The sequence below is a fragment of the Kogia breviceps genome, chromosome 2, assembly GCF_026419965.1.
Source record: "Kogia breviceps isolate mKogBre1 chromosome 2, mKogBre1 haplotype 1, whole genome shotgun sequence".
Taxonomy (NCBI): Eukaryota; Metazoa; Chordata; class Mammalia; order Artiodactyla; family Physeteridae; genus Kogia; species Kogia breviceps.
Genome location: NC_081311.1, coordinates 149,621,585 through 149,639,535, shown reverse-complemented (window position 1 = coordinate 149,639,535; position 17,951 = coordinate 149,621,585). Strand labels below are relative to the sequence as shown.

The 17,951-nt window shown below is 38.1% G+C and overlaps 1 protein-coding gene across 4 annotated transcripts in view; it reads right to left on the bottom strand.

The window, feature by feature from the left end:
• The window catches only part of UBE2E3 (ubiquitin conjugating enzyme E2 E3), a 104,508-nt gene that overhangs the window by 15,598 nt on the left and 70,959 nt on the right, over positions 1-17,951 (bottom strand). For all 4 annotated transcript variants that reach the window (XM_059051988.2, XM_067026414.1, XM_059051990.2 and 1 more), the window contains exons 4-5: positions 5,308-5,440; positions 828-975 (exon numbers count right to left, since the gene is read on the bottom strand). In XM_059051988.2, the coding sequence (XP_058907971.1) occupies positions 828-975; positions 5,308-5,440 (281 nt within the window). The remainder of the gene's footprint in view (positions 1-827; positions 976-5,307; positions 5,441-17,951) is intronic.

Below are 17,951 nucleotides of genomic sequence, written 5' to 3'. Positions count from 1 at the left end.
TTAAGCTACATCCTCTATTAATGGATATGTAGGTTATTTACAATCTTTTGCTTTAATAAAAGATGCCACAATGAATATCCTTCTATCTATCCAGCTAGCTAGCTAGCTATATATTTTGGGTATATGTATAAACTGCTAGGCCTAATATAACAGTAATAACCTTTGGTGATTGATTAAATATTTAGAAAAAATAAGCCAATTTCTTTAAAAAATGACCACTTAGTAAGAGAGCATATGCGAAATCCCAGGTCTAAACATTATTTTTTCAAGTCAGCTACCCATATTAAAGATCATGTGTGGCAGTTAGGCATTTCTTACAGATTACGCACTAATGACTTTATCTCTGAGTTCTTATAATCATAATCTAGTCTAACTCTCATCGGCTATCATTTTAATATCGACTATTACCACATCTAATACAACCAACCATAATCCAAAAAGAAAGGGAGAACAAGAAGCCCTGCATTACTGAGAGGCTGCGTTAAAGCACATGGCAGCACGGAAGGAGCAAGAGAAGGAGGCAGTGGTGTAAGAAACATTACTTTACTCCCATTAAAAGTGGTTTGTACAATTACATTAATTTAGAAAACAGAGAGCCACCAATGACAGGGAGAAAATAATTATAGGGTAGCATGCCATTAACAAATTAAAGGAAGTTACTGTGAAACTTTTGGTCTATTCTAATTGAAATGGCATTGATAATTTCCTCAAAAAGTGTTTTATGCTGATCTTTCTACCAACAGCATTTACTTCTCAGATTCACTTTAAACTGAAAATATGTACTGTTTTTGTAGCCTCATTGTATGTGTTAATAAAAATCTGCTTACCAGGGTTGCAGTCTGTCAAAAGAGAACAAATTGACAGCAAAACCTTTGAAATAGTCAAAGCAGGACTCCAGTTGTCTTTAAGGATGTCCAGGCAGATGACTCCCTGACTATTGATGTTGCAATGATAGATTCTGGTGCGGAAAGTAACCTAAGGGCAGTGACATTAAAGACAGAAAGAAAATAAAAAGCTTTATTACCAACTAAAACTCTCACTAGCAAAAATGAAGTGTAACATATCGCAGATCATAGCAAATAGCATATAATTTCATTGAAGAGCTAACAAACACTAGGTTTAAGTAAAAGCAAAATTAAATGGTTTTATTTAATTCAGTTCAAAGAAATTTTGTTTTTACCTAGTATAGCAGGAACTATATTGTTTTTAAACCAAATAAGTCGCTGAATTGTTTAAACAAATGATACGGTAATTCTATGAATGTATGTGTGGGCATGCACACATACACCACTATTTAAAGACAGGAAGTGAGGGAGAACAGAAACGTTTTGGTGCCAAAGGTAAGAGAAACTAGTGAAGAATTTTTTTAAACCTAAAACTAAAGTTACATTAGTTTCTTAGTAGAAAAAGGTCACCAACTTAGCTAATCTCTTGCCATGTGTCAGAAAATACTGGAGAAGACTGATGAAATCACCAGCCTTTTTATTTCTCAGACTTTCATTTCCACAAATGGCTCACTGTCTTGCTAGACTAAGACAGTAAAATGAAACAAGTAAGGTCTTAAGCTACTGAATAAAGGAAACTATTTTATCCTTGAGATAGGTGAAAAAAGAGAATAAATCATAGAAACAAACACTCACCAGTTTCAAACAATCACAAACACAAATTGGGTGGTTAATTCTTAATTTGGAGTTGCAAAGAAAAAAGACAGTTCCTGATCCCTTGGAACTAGCAATGTACTGTGATCTCCCAAGTGGAGTCTGGGAAGAAATGTTTAAAGCACTCAAAAGTGTATTTCTGATAAGGATGCATAATTAAAAACAAGAAAGAAACCACTGGCATAGTGGGGAAGGAGGAGAAAGAGACCACAGTAGTACTCGTTTTATCCACAGTTTTGCTTTCCATGGTTTCAGTTTTGGACCCCTGAGGTCAACTGGGGCCCAAAAATATTAAATGGAAAATTCCAGAAATAAACAATTCCTAAGTTTTAGATTTTGCACTGTTTTGAGTAGCATGATGAAATCTTGCACTGTCCTGCTCTACCTTGCCTGGATGTCCAGCATAATCCTGCCCAGTCAGTCTACTAAGTAGCATCTTGGTTATCAGTTCAACTGCTTCAGTATCACAGTGCTTGTGTTCCAGTCACCCTACTTTATTTGATAAAGGCCCCAAAGCTCAAGAGCAGTGATGCTGGCAACTGAGATCTGCCAAAGAGAAGCTGTAAAATTCTTGCTTTAAGTGAAAAGGTGAAAGTTTTTGACTTAATAATGGCAGGAAAAAAAAATCTACACCGAGGTTGCTAAGATCTATGGTAAGAATGAGTCTTCTATCCATGAAATTGTAAAAGGAAAAAACCACTTGTGCTAGTTTTGCTGTTGTACCTCAAGCTGAAAAAGCTACAGGCATAAGTGCTTAGTTATGATGAAAGAGGCATTAAGTTTGTACAAGATATTTTGAGAGAGAGAGAGAGACCACAATCACCTAACTTTTATTACAGTATATTGTTATAACTGCTCTAACTTTATTATTAGTTATTGTTAATTTCTTACTGTGCCTAATTTATAAATTAAACTTTTCATAGGCATTTATGCATCAGAAAAAAATAGTATCATATAGGGTTCAGTACTATCCGTGGTTTCAAGAATCCACTGAGGGGCTTCCCTGGTGGTGCAGTGGTTGAGAGTCTGCCTGCCGATGCAGGGGACACAGGTTCGTGCCCCGGGCCGGGAAGATCCCACATGCTGCGGAGCGGCTGGGCCTATGAGCCATGGCTGCTGAGCCTGTGCGTACGGAGCCTGTGCTCCTCGACGGGAGAAACCACAACAGTGAGAGGCCCACATACCACAAAGAAAAAAAAAAAAAAAATCCACTGAGGGTCTTGGAACATACCCCTTGAGGATAAGGAGGGACTACTGTATACAACTCTAGAACTGTTCTAACACAGTACATACTAGTTACACAGAGCTCTTAAAGTGTGGTTACAAGAATTAAGATGGGCTAAAAGTGTAAAATACATACCAGATTTCAAAGACAATATCAAACAGAATGTAAAATATGGCGTCAATGATGCTTCTATTGATTACATGTTGAAACGACGATATTTTTGGATACACTGAGTTAAGTAAAATATTATTAAAATTAATTTCACTGTTTCTATTAAAAATTACACATGTAGCTTGCATTATATTTCTATTAGACAGCCCTGCTCCAGAATATGGGAATAATGTATGTGTATATCATTGACAGCTGACTACAATAGATATGCATGGCTTACAAACACAATTAATACTCTGATTCCTTTCAGCTTTTAACAATCAATGAACAGAAGAGAATTAAATTTCTATTATTCTTCAAGAAGTTCAACACCTTATCTGAACTTCAAAAATAAGCAGAACTGTAGAGAAATAATTATACCTAAACCAAGATAACAGAAGAAGTCTTATTTCTTTTTCACTTGTCCAACTATAGATATGAAGAATGCTTCATAATACTGCATAAAATATCTTAGGGAAGAGGAAGGAATCAACATTAAAGGGTTAGAAAATAAAAATACTGAGAGTTTAGCAAAAAAATTAACATGCTAAATTAATAAACAGCCATATTAACCAAAATAATTATGACAAATCATGTACAGAACTATGCTAGTCAATCTCTATTTTCCATTAAAAGATTCTAAGAAAAATGTCTCTTCCTTTAACAAAGTTTCCCTCATGTATAAAAATTTCATAAAAACTAAATCTTGCAAACTTTTTTTCTAATTTTGCTACCATGTTAAAACCAATTTCCAATATGAAAAATGATGAAAGTAGAAATAAGCTTCACTATAAATACAGTCATGTGCTATTTTGCTAAGGTTTTGTTTGCTATAATACAGAAAACTTAAGCACTGAGGGCAAACTGAATAGTTAATGATATATTGGCATTTAACGTGTCATTTTGAATATGAATACAATCTGCAGTATTATTAACATGAAGGTTTTGTCCCTTTCTTCGACTGATCTAGCAAGAGATACTAGACATACCCGAGAACATTAAATAAGACAATTATTTAAAGATCTTAGGTTCTGATGGGACCACACAGTAAAGCACTCAAAAACTGACAGCTGTAGTTGAGAGCCAATACCTCCAGGTGATAGGGAAACTTGGTATGTGCAATTTGAGGTAAATACCACTAGGTGGAATCGTCGTTACCTTGTTAGATAAGGGAGAACCGATCTGCAAAACACCTTTGTTTTTACACACACACATAACAACACACATGCACATGAGGCAGGCATTAAATCGCTACATATATTTTAAATAGTGAAGGGAACATAAGGAACTACGTTGAAAGTTAAGGGCTTGATAACACTTCTCCCTGACATGTCAGAAGTCTTTCTAACTACAGCATAATTATGCTCAGGCTTAATACTGATGGTAAAAACTGCTGGCTTGACCATTTTATTGGGAGAAGTCAGAGGAGGAAGCTATTCAAGTAACTGTTATGTTTAAGACTTGAAAAATAATTGCCAGTGATCACAAGACACAACTCAACGCTTCTCGCTGTTATCCACTTAATTCACATTAAAAGACAACAGGAGGCCCAAGTCACCCAGCCACCCTCACTCCCATTAATGCATCATACTTACAGAGGGCTCAAAATAAGTTTATTAAATAGCACTAGTTCTCTCTTCTTTCCTATAGGTGTCTAGTCTTTGCTCATCTATAAAGATAGGGTATTTAGGGGCTTCCCTGGTGGTGCAGGGGTTGAGAATCCGCCTGCCGATGCAGGGGACACGGGTTCGTGCCCCGGTCCGGGAGGATCCCACATGCCGCGGAGCGGCTGGGTCTGTGAGCCATGGCCGCTAAGCCTGCACGTCCAGAGGCTGTGCTCCACAACGGGAGAGGCCACAACAGTGAGAGGCCCGCGTACCACAAAAAAAAAAAAAAAAAGGGTATTTAACACAAGATTCAAGTTACTTAACTCTTCTTTCCGGAAGCTGTCAGCCAAATTTACTTTTTATCCCAATAGGTTTCTTAAGCAAGGTTCATAAGATACTTTTTCTCATATCATAAATCTAAAATTTATGTGCTTACTGATGTGCAAAGTGGCATACTTTTATTTACAATTAACAAACTCTCCGCTGATTACAAAGTTATTTGTAAAAGACACAAATCAATTACTTCTAGTTTTAAAATCCTTGGTTACATGAGAGTTTCTGTATAATCCATGAAAAACAATTAAATAAAAATAACTGCATCCATCCTCTAGAATAAACTGACTGTGGAAAAGGATAAGTATTAAAGAATGCAATTCTAGGTTCTTACCTTTGGTGGCTTAAATGGATAATCAGATGAAAATGTGATATCCAGAAAAAACACACCACCTTCATATACAGAACCTGGTGGACCAAGTATAGTCGATCTCCATTCATAAATGTTATCTCCTTTAGGCCCAGCACTATTTAAAAGAAATTAAAAATCAATGTGTATATCTGTGATCAATGAATTTAACATCTTAAACCAATTAAGTATCAAAGGTAAATTAGCAACCTAGAACAATAAGAGATAAGTATAAAAGAAATAAGTCTCAACCAACTTGTGCATGCATGTGTGTATAAACATATTTGGAAATATTTCTAACTTACAGAAAAATCACAAAAACAAAGAACACCTGTATAACTTTATCCAGAATCCCATTTTGCTCATTTGCTTTATCAACTCCCTCTCTCTCCCTCTCCATCTCCTCCTCCTAAAAACAAAAAACAAACCTCCACACACAAACACAACACCACAACACACACACACAAAGTGCTTTTTTTCTGAACTGTTTGAGAGTAAGTTGAATGTATAATGCCCCTTTCCCCATAAATATTTCAGTGTGCATTTTCTAATACAACTGCAATATAGCTACAATTTCAGTAAAAGTAAAATCTATACAATACCTACAATCTGCAAAATAATGTTGTCAACTGAACCAATTACACCTTAGAAAAAAATCTTCATTTTCCTCCAGATACAAGATCCCAGTCTTGGGATCAACCATCTATATATCCTGTGCCTTTAGTCTCCCTTAATACAGAGCCTTTTAGCCTTCCTTTGCCTTCTATAATATTAATATTTTTGAAGAATACAGTTTTTCTTTTAATAGAATGCTCATCACTTGGAACTCGTCTGATGTTTCCTTATGATTAGATGCAGGTAGTTCAGTCCTGGCTAGAAGAGAACGTAAGTGATGCTGTGTTCTCCTCAGGGTGTCACATCCAGAGGCACACTGGTGATGTTAATTTTCACTATCTAGATCAACTGCTGTCCAATTTTCCTACTGCAACCAATAAGCAACCTTTGCAAATACCCCACTCTTCATCAGAATTTCTCCTCTAGATTTAACATCGACCTGTGATTCTTGGCTAAACTAAACCTTACTATAATAGTGATAAAATCATAATTTTCCAACATCAGCATTTCCTCCACATTTACCAGCTGGCCCCTGAGCCCTCTCTTCTGATTCTATGAATATGTATATGTATTATTTGGTGAGGTCTCATGGATTCCTATCTTTTATCATAATGATTCAGAATTCTTACTGAATTTAATTATTTTGATAAATCACCCCAGATTTTGCCACTGGGAACACCTTCAAAATGACCCTGCATCCTTGTGATAGGCCACCCTCATTTTTTTGAACACTTTCTTATTTTCTGGCCTAACGATATGTTCCAGGCTTCCATCCTTGGAATCTGCCATTTCTTCAAGGAGCCCTGGTTCCTTTTAGTGGGAATGTTGTTCAAGGTCTGAGTGCTAGGTGCTACTAAACCCCAAGTACGTTACATTGTGTTCAACACCATCATTTCATTTATAAACTACAATGAGAGATAATTCAAATAAAGTCTAAACTCACAGTTATTTGTTAGTAAGACACATCCAATACCCCCTTAAACCCTTTTCAAATTTACCTTACAGACTTCCATTTTTCTCTAACCTTTGCACTATAGACTAACTTGACTTTCTGCACTAAGTTATGTATAAAGCTTTTCTTCTTTTAAAATGACCATCAGTTTATAAATGATCTGCATGTTTGATTTAAAATAAGTGCAAACCAGCATTGATAAAGCAACCACATTAACTACAATAGGACATTCAAGTATACGTTAAATGATTTAACTATAGCTTATTAATTCTGTAAAACATACACTGCAGACTGTAAACATCAAGTAGGCGATGCTATCAAGAATCACTCTGACCACAGTTCATACAGAAAGGGTGGAGAAAACTTGATGGTACAATCAAAATGTTTACAGGATGTTTCAAAAACCTATTTTGAAGGCAGTATATATGAACTATAAAATCTTACTTTTATGGCCTATTTAGGGAAAATACACTTTTGAAAAATACTATTTTCTAAGTTTTAAGTATACATAGCAACTGGAACTAATTACAGTAATGGCTCATTGTTCTGTCATCATCTGAGAATCAGGTATATTCCCCAAGGGAATTTTCACTGTAACTTAAAATTTAAGCATACAAAATGAAGTATCAATTTTGTTTATAAAAAGTAGTTTAAACTGATTCAGTGGCATTTCCTTTTCTAAGTTAATTTTTCCCTTCATGACTCAAAGTAATCGTTATAAAACTAAATTATAGTATGAGACTTTTATAGTACAGCTGCTATACTAAAATGTCTTAAACTACACATGTCACACACTGATGATAATAATGATGATGATTATGATAATAACAGCAGTTAAGGTTTACTCCATAATAAGCCAAGCATTTGTCAAATCACCATAATGCATATCTCATTTAATTCTCCTTACAAATCTATGAAGTAGGTACTATTATTATATTCCTATTTTTAGATAAGGAAACTAAAGTTCAGAGAGTTAAATAACTCCCATATGTCCCACAGCTACAAAATACTCAGAGAATTTGGACAAAGTCTGAATAAATCTCTATTGACTTCAATAGTTTTGCTATATTTGTATTTCCTCTTATAATTTCAGTGCTACTATGTGTAATTTAATCTCCAGTCAAATTCTGCAAATACTTACTTGGGTAGGAACCCAAGGAGAGCAATTCTCCAAAGAAACCAAATTTCCTCGGTGATATTCTTTGGTTCTTGGCAGAAGAACTGTTATGCTTCAGATGGCTGGGGAGTACTATATTTTTAATGAATCACAGAATTTCAGCATGAAAAGGATCTGGTTGAAGCCAAATCCCTCCTTTTACACTTGAAGAAACCAATTCACAGAAAGTAAGTGAACCATTTTAACTATGCTCTGCCAGTTGGTAGAAGAACTGGGATTCCCACACCAAGTTCTTGGTTCTTAAATTTGCTGTCTTCTCAGTTATGCTATTCTGCTACAAGACACTAAGGATATGGTTATTGCAGCAGGATATGAAATGTGACTTTCCCTACTGTTTTGGAGTAGAGCTAGTAGGGTTGCAGCTTATGGCTGTGTTCTAAGGAACCTAGCCTAAGGTCAGTTAGGGCTAAAAATCCAGCTCTTGTTGGCTGCCTTGTCTGGAATAAGAGCCCCCATTTTCCTTCTCACAAAAGTGCCGCCTGCTAATCAAGATGGGGGGTTGGGGGCGGTAAGGAGGGGGTGTGCGGGTGTGCCGGAGACTTACTCCACCCTAATGTAACATTTTATAGGCTAGTAACTGACCTGCCACTGAGGCTTCACAGCTGAGTAGAAAATGGGTGCTAAATGCTGACAATCTCAAGATAGGTGCTAGCCACACCTTTTCACTAGTTCTCAATCTTCTCTCTTTCTCTTTTCCAAAAGGACAACACTCCAGCAATTCTACACTCCATCCTGGATCATCTATTTTTCCCTCTCTGGTGAATCATGCCCACAAGAATACTACAGCACCATTTCTCCAATCTTTATTTAAAAACTAACCACGATTCCTCTACCCCTTCCAGCTCTCATTTCAATGACCTCTAACAGGCTCTTACTCCCCCCGGCCACTCCACTGAAACAGCTCTTGTCCAAGGTCACCAATGACCTCATCACTAGACTCGATGCTCATTTCTCAATCTTCATCTTATTTGACTGGCCCAGCAACATTTGACACAGTTGGTCGCTTCTTCCTCCTAGATATGCTTTCTCTGCTTTGCTGCTAGAATAACATACTTACTGGTTTTCCTCCTAACTCTCTTGGCCTCTGCTTCTCAATCACTATTTCGTTATCTCCCTAACCTCTAAATATTGCCAATCCTCCAGAGCTCAGTCCTTAAACCTCTTCTCCTTTCTAACTACATCTACTCTTTTGTTGATCTCCTGCAGTTTTATGGCTTCCAATAGCATCAGTAAGCTCTGAACCTACAAACCTGTATCTCTAGCCTACATTTCTATACTAAATTCCAGAGCTATACATCTAAATGCCTACTAACACTCGTTATTTTGAAATCTAATATTTTGTATCCAGTAATTTTGAAAAGTTTAACATGCCCCAAACTGAATCCCAGACATTCCAATTCCTCTTACAAGCTTCCTTAATTCAGCTAATGGCAACTCTTTATTATTTTAGTTCCTCAGAGCAAACACCTAGACCTCACCCTTGACAACACTCTTTCTATCCCACCTCCTGTAAATTCCACTGGCTTTATCTTCAAAACATACCTCAAATTCTACTACTTCTCCCTACTCCTACCACCTCAACCATAATTGAAAACACCAGCATTCTCTGTCTGGTTAATTACAATAGCCTCCTTGCTTCCACCTGAGACCCTAAGCCCCACCGTAGTCTATTCTCAATGACAAGCAGGCAGAGAGATAAGGAAATCAGACCACAGGACTCTGGTCAAAACCCTCCAACGGCTTACCTCCTTATTCTGTGTTAAAGTCAAAGTCTTCTGACCTATAAGGCACTGTATCATTTGCTGCTACCATCACCACTACCATCCTTCTTATCTGCTCCTCCTTTCCTTGCTCAACTGGCTATAGCAACCTGTTTCTCCAACTAAAATGTACATTTCCACCTCAGGGTCTCCATACCAGTGTCTCTGCCTGGAATGCTCTTCCTCAAGATATCCACATGGTTTGTGCCACCACCTTCTATAGGTCTTTCTTGGCTCAAAAGCCACCTTCTCAGTGAGGCCTTTCTTGGCCACTCTTATCTAAAATGTCACACACAGTCTCCATACATTTCATCCGCCTATTTTTTCTCCATAGCCTCTATCACTCTCTAACATATATTTTATCTATCTTACGTATTATTGTCCATCTCCCACTAGAAATGGAAGCTCCATGAGGCTGCAAGATGTGGACCACGCTCTTCAACTTACAGTGAAATGGGCTTTTTATGCCCTGAAAATCAGATGTATTTTAATAACTCAAAGTGACTAAAGAGTTGTGGGATCTGCCCAAGGGGAGAGGAAAGAGAGATCACATGGAGCAGCGGGCCCCAACCTTTTTGGCACCAGGGACTGTTTGCGTGGAAGACAATTTTTCCAAGGACCGGGGATGGGGGGGGGATGGTTTCAAGATGATTCAAGCACATTACATTTATTGTGCACTTTACATCTATTATTATTACATCAGTTCCACCTCAGTTCATCAGGCATTAGATCCTGGGGGTTGGGGACCCCTGTCATAGAGCATGTTTAATGGCAGAGGAAAGGGAAAAGAGGAAAGGGGGAAGCAGAAAGGGAACTTTTTCTTAAATGGGTATACCTGCTTTTAAAAAATTCACTTTATGCCACTTTGCTCTTACAGAAGACTTACATTAGTACCTGTTTTCACCAACCAAAAGAGATCCAAAGAAGATTTTAGCTTTTACAAGAACAGGTGAAAAGCAAAAACAGCGTTCAGTCTGTTCTTCAGTGAACATTTTAGAGGCAGGGAGAGCGGCACCACCAAGCTCCTTCCCCGGGAACTATACTCAGCAACTCAGCAACAAGCCTCCGTAGCTTTGAACTGTGTCTGTGAGTATCTGTGCTTTATCTCGATTTATTTTGTGCAGCCATTAGCAAGATATGTCCTAAGGTAACTGCTTCTTCGCTTTATATCATTTTAGGCTTACAAAAGGTTTTATAGGAACACTCTACTTTCAGATAGTGGGGTAAACGTATTAATTTCATAAGAAAGGGTTCATTTACTTAGCAATTTACTTCACTGATACAGCAGAAGTAAAATTCATTCCAGTTATGAGTCAAATTATGAAAAAGCAGAGACAATTTAACAGGGACTTTGTTTACTGCAACCTCAAAATTTTGCTAATGCCAAAAAGAAAGATCAATTGTTAAATTCCAGAATTGAGGACGTAAATTTTTGTTTAAATACCACTAAGAAAAAGAGTAGTATTTTATTTTACTGTTTTCCCCCTGCAAACATTACTTTCCTCCCTTTAAATACCATGTTTCCCATAAGCTATTATATCTTCTGCACAAAACAAACAAAAGTAAAAAGCAGGCAGAAAGTTTAGATAGAGTGACAAGCTTGCACCTGGGAAATTTCTGTTACTAGCTGCTCTTATTGTTAATGAGTAACAATATTTTAAACATTAGCAGCAAGAGGACTGATCTTAGCAAAATCCATTTTCTCATCACTTGAATAGTCGTTCAGCAATTACTGTTACTGCAGGGTCACAAATACTAGCCTTTTACAGCACTGGAGTTATTCCCCACAAGAACTCTCAAATGCTTAATTTAGTAACAGATTCTATTTTACAAATATCCTTTTTTTAACACAATGCTTTTTTATACAATTTTAAAATCTCATACTAAGCCAAATGCAAAGATTTACACTAAAATCTGTATCATTTTTATCCCTATGGCAATCTTAAGAAGAGCTGAATTAAATTCAAGGAGAAAAGAATATAACATAAGTCTGACTTAAGACGGACATAACTATGAAAAGTGGTGTACTGGTGAGTGTCCCGTTCTAAACCATTAAATTGTTAAAATAAATATACCTGTGTGTGTAATGTGCATTTTTTTAAAAAAGTACTAATATAAAGTTCTTATTTAAGCATGGGTTTAATTTTACGGCTACAGAAATGAAAGAGCTTGAACTAAGATGCCATATTGGTATAACTTCAATAGACTTTATCCACCATGACTAAATTTTAAAATACTATATATTAATATAAAATCTGTTAAAATACAAATAAAATCAAAGAAGAACTAAATAAATGGAGAATATTGTATGTTCATGGGTAAGAAAACTCAATACTGTCAAGATATCAGTTCTTCCCATCTACAGATCCAATGCAAACTCATCAAAATCCCAGCCAATTATTTTGTGGATATCAACAAACTGATTAGAAAGTTTATATGGAGAGAAAAAGATCCAGAATAACCAACTCAATATTGAAGGAGAACAAAATCAGAGGACTGCCAGTATCCAACTTCAAGACTTACTATACAGCAACAGTAATCAAGACAGTGTGGTACTGGCAAAAGAATAGACGGATAGATCAATGGGACAAAACAGAGAGGCCAGAAATAGACCCACATAAATAAAGTCAAGTGATCTTTGACAAAGGACCAAAGGCAATACAATGGAACAAAGACAGTCTTATCAAAAAATGGTGCTACAACAACTGGACACCCATATGTTAAAAAAATGAAATTTAGACACAGACTTTACACCCTTCACGAACATAAACTGAAAATGGATCACAGGCCTAATATAAAATGTAAAACTACAAAACTCCCAGAAGATAATACAGGAGAAAACTTAGCTGCCCTTGGGTATGGTGACACCTTTCAGATACAGTACCAAAGACACAATACAGGAAAGAAATAATTGATAAGCTGGACTTCACTAAAATTAAAATATCCTGCTCTGCAAAAGACAACGTCAACAGAATGAGAAGACAAGTCACAGACTGGGAGAAAATATCTGCAAACGACACATCTGATTAGGACTGTTATCCAAGATGCACCAAGAACCCTTAGAACTCAAAGAAAAAAATGAACGACCTAATTAAAAAATGGACAAAAGACATGAACAAAGATACCGCACCAAAGAAGATACACAGATGGCAAAAGAACATATTAAAAGATGTCCAACATCACATTTTGGTGTGAACTGAGTGTTTGTGAGCTGTCTCCCATCCACCCCCCCCAAAGTTAATGTTGAAATTCCAACGCCCAACGTGGTGGTATATGTGTGTGGGGGGGGTGTGGTGGTGGCTATGGGAGGGAACTAGGTCCTGAGAATGCAGCACTCAGGAACGGCATTAGTGAGTGCCCTTATAAAAGAGACCCCCAGAGCTCCCTTGCTCCTCCTGCTATGGAAGGACACAGTGAGAAGACAGCCATCCACGAGCCATGAAGCAGATCCTCATCAGGCACCAAATCTGGAACTTCCTAGCTTCCAGAACTGTGAGAAATAAATTTCTGTTGTTTATAAGTCACCCAGTCTAGAGTATTCTGTTAGAGCAGTCCAAATGGACTAAAACATCATTAGGGAACTCCAGATTAAAACAACAAGATATCACTACACACCTATATTAATGGCCAAAATCCAAAACACTGACAACACCAAATACTGGTGAGGATGTGGAGCAACAAAACTCTCATTTATTGTTAGTGGGAATGCAAAATGGCAGAGCCACTCTGCAAGATAGTTTGACGGTTTCTTACAAAACTAAACATACTCCTACCATACAATCCAGCAACTGTGCACCTAGGTACTTAATGAATTGAAAACTTATGTCTATACAAAAACCTACACAGGAATGTTTATAGTAGCTTTATCCATAATGGTCCAAACTTTGAAGCAAACAAGATCTCCTTCAGTAAGCGAATGGATAAATAAAGTTGTACATTCAGATGGTGGAACATTATTCAGCACTCAAAATAAATAAGCTACCAAGGCATTAAATAAAAGACATGGAGGAAACCTAAATGCATATTACTAGAAGCCAATCTGAATCATACATACTGTATGATTCCAACTATATGACATTCTTGAAAGTCAAAACTATAGAGATTGTAGAAAGATGAGTGGTGGCTAGGGTTTAATGGGGAGGATGGGATGAACAGGCAGAACATACAGGATCTCTAGGACAGTGTAACTATTCTGTATGATACTACCATGGTGGATACATGTCATTATACATTCATCCAAACCCACAGGATGTAGAACACCAAGAGTGAACCCTAATGTAAACTAAAGACACTGAGTGATAACAGTGTGTCAAATGCAGGTTCATCGATGGTAGCAGATGTACTGGTGTGGTGTGAGATGTTGGTAGAGAGGAGGCTGTGTATGTGGGACAGCAGGTACACATGGGTACTCTGTACTTTCTGCTCAATTTTGCTGTGAAGCTAAAACTGCTCTAAAAATAACGTTTATTAATTAAAAAAAACACAAATGAAGCTTAGAACAAGTAAATGTTTCCATATTAAAGCAAAAAGTACTGTTTCTTTAAGTGTTGGTTTATAGAAAGAGTTCAAAACACAATAACGTGTTTTAAAATCAGGTAATTTGGAACTTTGGATCACATTTTAACCACAGTAATATAAATGGTGGTTTCAATGTTGGCTCACAAGTCAATTTAAACCATTTCCCCCATAACTTTAAGTGAGGTACCATGTATGTGAAGATCCAGACTTTTCTTTTACTAATGGAGACATCAAGAATACCTATCCTCCCCTCCAAATTGCTAATGCAAACACCCATCACCCTTTCTCCTCCTAGTCCCTTCTGTCTCTTGGCTGAAGCCTATAGAGTTCTACCTTCCCTGTGACACAGGAAGGTGGAGTGGGGGAAGAAGGTATGTGTGAAATAGACTAAACAACCTTTGTACTGGGAAAATGTGTCCCAACAAGAACAGCAGCTGCAGCAACAGCAGCAACCATGTGCACTGACTGAGCATTTGGACGTTGCCAGGAGTCACTACATTAAATGCTGTATATCCCATTTAATCCTCACAGTAATACTATGAGATAGATACTGTAACTATCCCAGCTTCCCAGATGAGAAAACCAAGGCTCACAGCAGTTAAATGGCTTCCCCTAAATTCTCATGGCTAATAGGTAGGCAGACACAGTCAGTCTATCTAGAGAGAATACAATCTTAACCATATCTTTATTATTTCTTTCCGAACTTCAATTGTTTTATAAGTGAACAGGTCTATTCCTGACTGCTCTGGGAAAAGTTTTATTTCTCTAGGTTGAAAGTAATTAGGAGATCACCATTTATTAGGGAAATATAAGACAATGGGAGAGGGGAAATGGCTTAGGAAACAATACAGGCAAATAATTCCACTAACTACAAAACAGACCTAGAAATCTGCTAGCAGTTCACAATTATCTTCCCATTCCCTGCCCCCCGAATGACCTCTTTCTGGTAAACTTAAGGCCTTAAGAAGTCTGTGGTACATACTACTTATTAAGCCATACTGTGCCTTGTGGAGCATATGGATTCACTTTGAACCTGAAATATGTATTTGAGCCTTTGCAAAATTTTGCATACTTTCCACAAGACGAGTCAATGGAGAAAACAGAAACAAATTTGTTCATTTATTCATTAAAGATATGAGTGTCTACTATTTTGTGCTGAGCACCTGTGCAGGAAACTAAAGATATAAAGGCCACTGCCTTCAGGGAGATTACTGCCTACCTGGGTATATCGTGATTAGTCAAATGCTAGCACACACACAAATGCAGCAGAAAATGTGCTACAAAGGAGAGGTATATGTACTTTGCTCAGTGACAGGAAGATGTGACCTAGTCAGGAAGTTCAGGGAAGATTCACAGAGTTAAACAATGTTTGACATGATATCTGAAACTCTTAAGTGGGAGTTAACCAGGAGAAGGTAAAAGGGAAGAGCTGGGGAAGACAGAACAGCATATGTAAATGACCTGAGGTAGGAAGGAGCAAGGTGAATGGCAGCACCTGGAAGTTAAGTCTAGTGTGGTAGACTCAAAGAGAACTGGGGGTTGGGGTGCAGTAAGAGATGAACTGAAGAGGGAATTAGTAACAAATATCCGTGCAGGACACTGTTAGGCTATATTAAAGATTTTGTCTTGGGCTTCCCTGGTGGCGCAGTGGTTGAGAGTCCGCCTGCTGATGCAGGGAACACGGGTTCATGCCCTGGTCCGGGAAGATCCCACGTGCCGCGGAGCGGCTGGGCCCGTGAGCCATGGCCGCTGAGCCTGTGTGTCCGGAGCCTGTGCTCCGCAACGGGAGAGGCCACAGCAGTGAGAGGCCCGCGTAGTGCAAAAAAAAAAAAAAAAAAAAAAAAAAAAGGATCTTGTCTTTATCCTAAAAGCAACAGGGAGACATCAAAATATCTTAAGCAGGGAAGGGGGTCACACTAATATTTACATTTTGAAAACATTCCTTACATTGTTGTGTGGAAAATGGTCTGGAAGAGGCCCAGAGGAGGCTATGTCAGTCGACTACTGTGATAACTCAGGTAAAGATTATGGCAGACTGGACTAAGGTAATATCAGAGATAAAGGGAAGAGGATGGATTTGAGAGAGATTTAGGGAGTAAAAAAAATCAACCAAACTTATGTTTTTGGAATATGGGAGGTGAGGGAGAAGGAGATATCAAGAATAGTTCATAGTTTACCAGACTGTACAACTGAGATGGATACAGATACCTTTTACTAAGATAGAGACAATGGAAAAGGAGCTGGTTTGGGACACACTAGGATTAAGCTGCCTTTGAGATACACAAGAAATAAATATGTCAATGTTGTGTGTATGTGGTGGAGGGAAGTGGGCTGTAGATATAAATTTGGGAGTCCTTGGTACACAGGTGGTAACTAAAGTCCTGCAGATGGGATGAGCCAGACTGTGGAAGGAATACAGAGTGAGATGAGGAGATGACACCTGGAATGAGAGAACCACACATAAGTCATGATAATATATGGCAGACCTGTGACAGGTGTGTAATAGAGGGACAAAGAAAATAAATGGGAGCAAAGCAGAGGAGAGATTAATTACATGAAGAGATATGGGGGAAAGCTGGGTTTGAAAAGGATGTTATAGACTAAGGAAGACTTCATCTGGTAAGGACATGGGGATCATACCAGCTCACTGTGAGGAAAATAAAAAAGTAATTTGGGGCTTCCCTGGTGGCGCAGTGGTTGAGAATCCGCCTGCCGATGCAGGAGACACGGGTTCGTGCCCTGGTCCGGGAAGATCCCACATGCCGCGGAGCAACTAAGCCCGTGAGCCATGGCCGCTAGGCCTGTGCGTCCGGAGCCTGTGCTCCGCAACGGGAGAGGCCACAACAGTGAGAGGCCCGCATACCACAAAAAAAAAAAAAAAAAAAAGTAATTTGGAAAGATCTCTAAGACATATGTTAAATGGGGTTGGTGGGTGAATAAAAAAGAAGAAACAGAAAGAAAAAGGAAGGTACAGAACAGTGGATATGAAAAGCTATCTGCATGTGTATGCTGGCAATATAAAACAGACTCTTTCTGGAAAGATACACAAGAAGGGGCTTCCCTGGTGGCGCAGTGGTTGAGAATCCGCCTGCCAATGCAGGGGACACGGGTTCGTGCCCCGGTCCGGGAAGATCCCACATGCCGCGGAGCGGCTGGGTCCGTGAGCCAGGGCCGCTGAGCCTGCGCGTCCGGAGCCTGTGCTCCGCAACGGGAGAGGCCACAACAGTGAGAGGCCCGCGTACCAAAAAAAAAAAAAAAAAAAAAGATACACAAGAAAATGGTAATAGTGGTTTCCTCTAAGAATAGTTCTCTACAGTAGAAAGAAAACCTACTTTTCACTGTATACTCTCTTCTATTCTATTCTGAATTGTTCATTATGTATTTAAAAAAGTATTTTTTTACTTGTTTCTTAATTTAAAAAATAAGTGGGGGGTGTGGGGGGGAACAACAGAAAACCCAGTGAGTAAGGCCACAGGAGAAAATCTAAACCATAAAGGTTTTTAAATAGGCAGAGTGAATTTGTATGATATGCTATTTATCCTCAATCCTAGCACTCTGGCACTAGAGATTTCCTAATTCTGGAATAACAAAGATTTAATAACAGCTT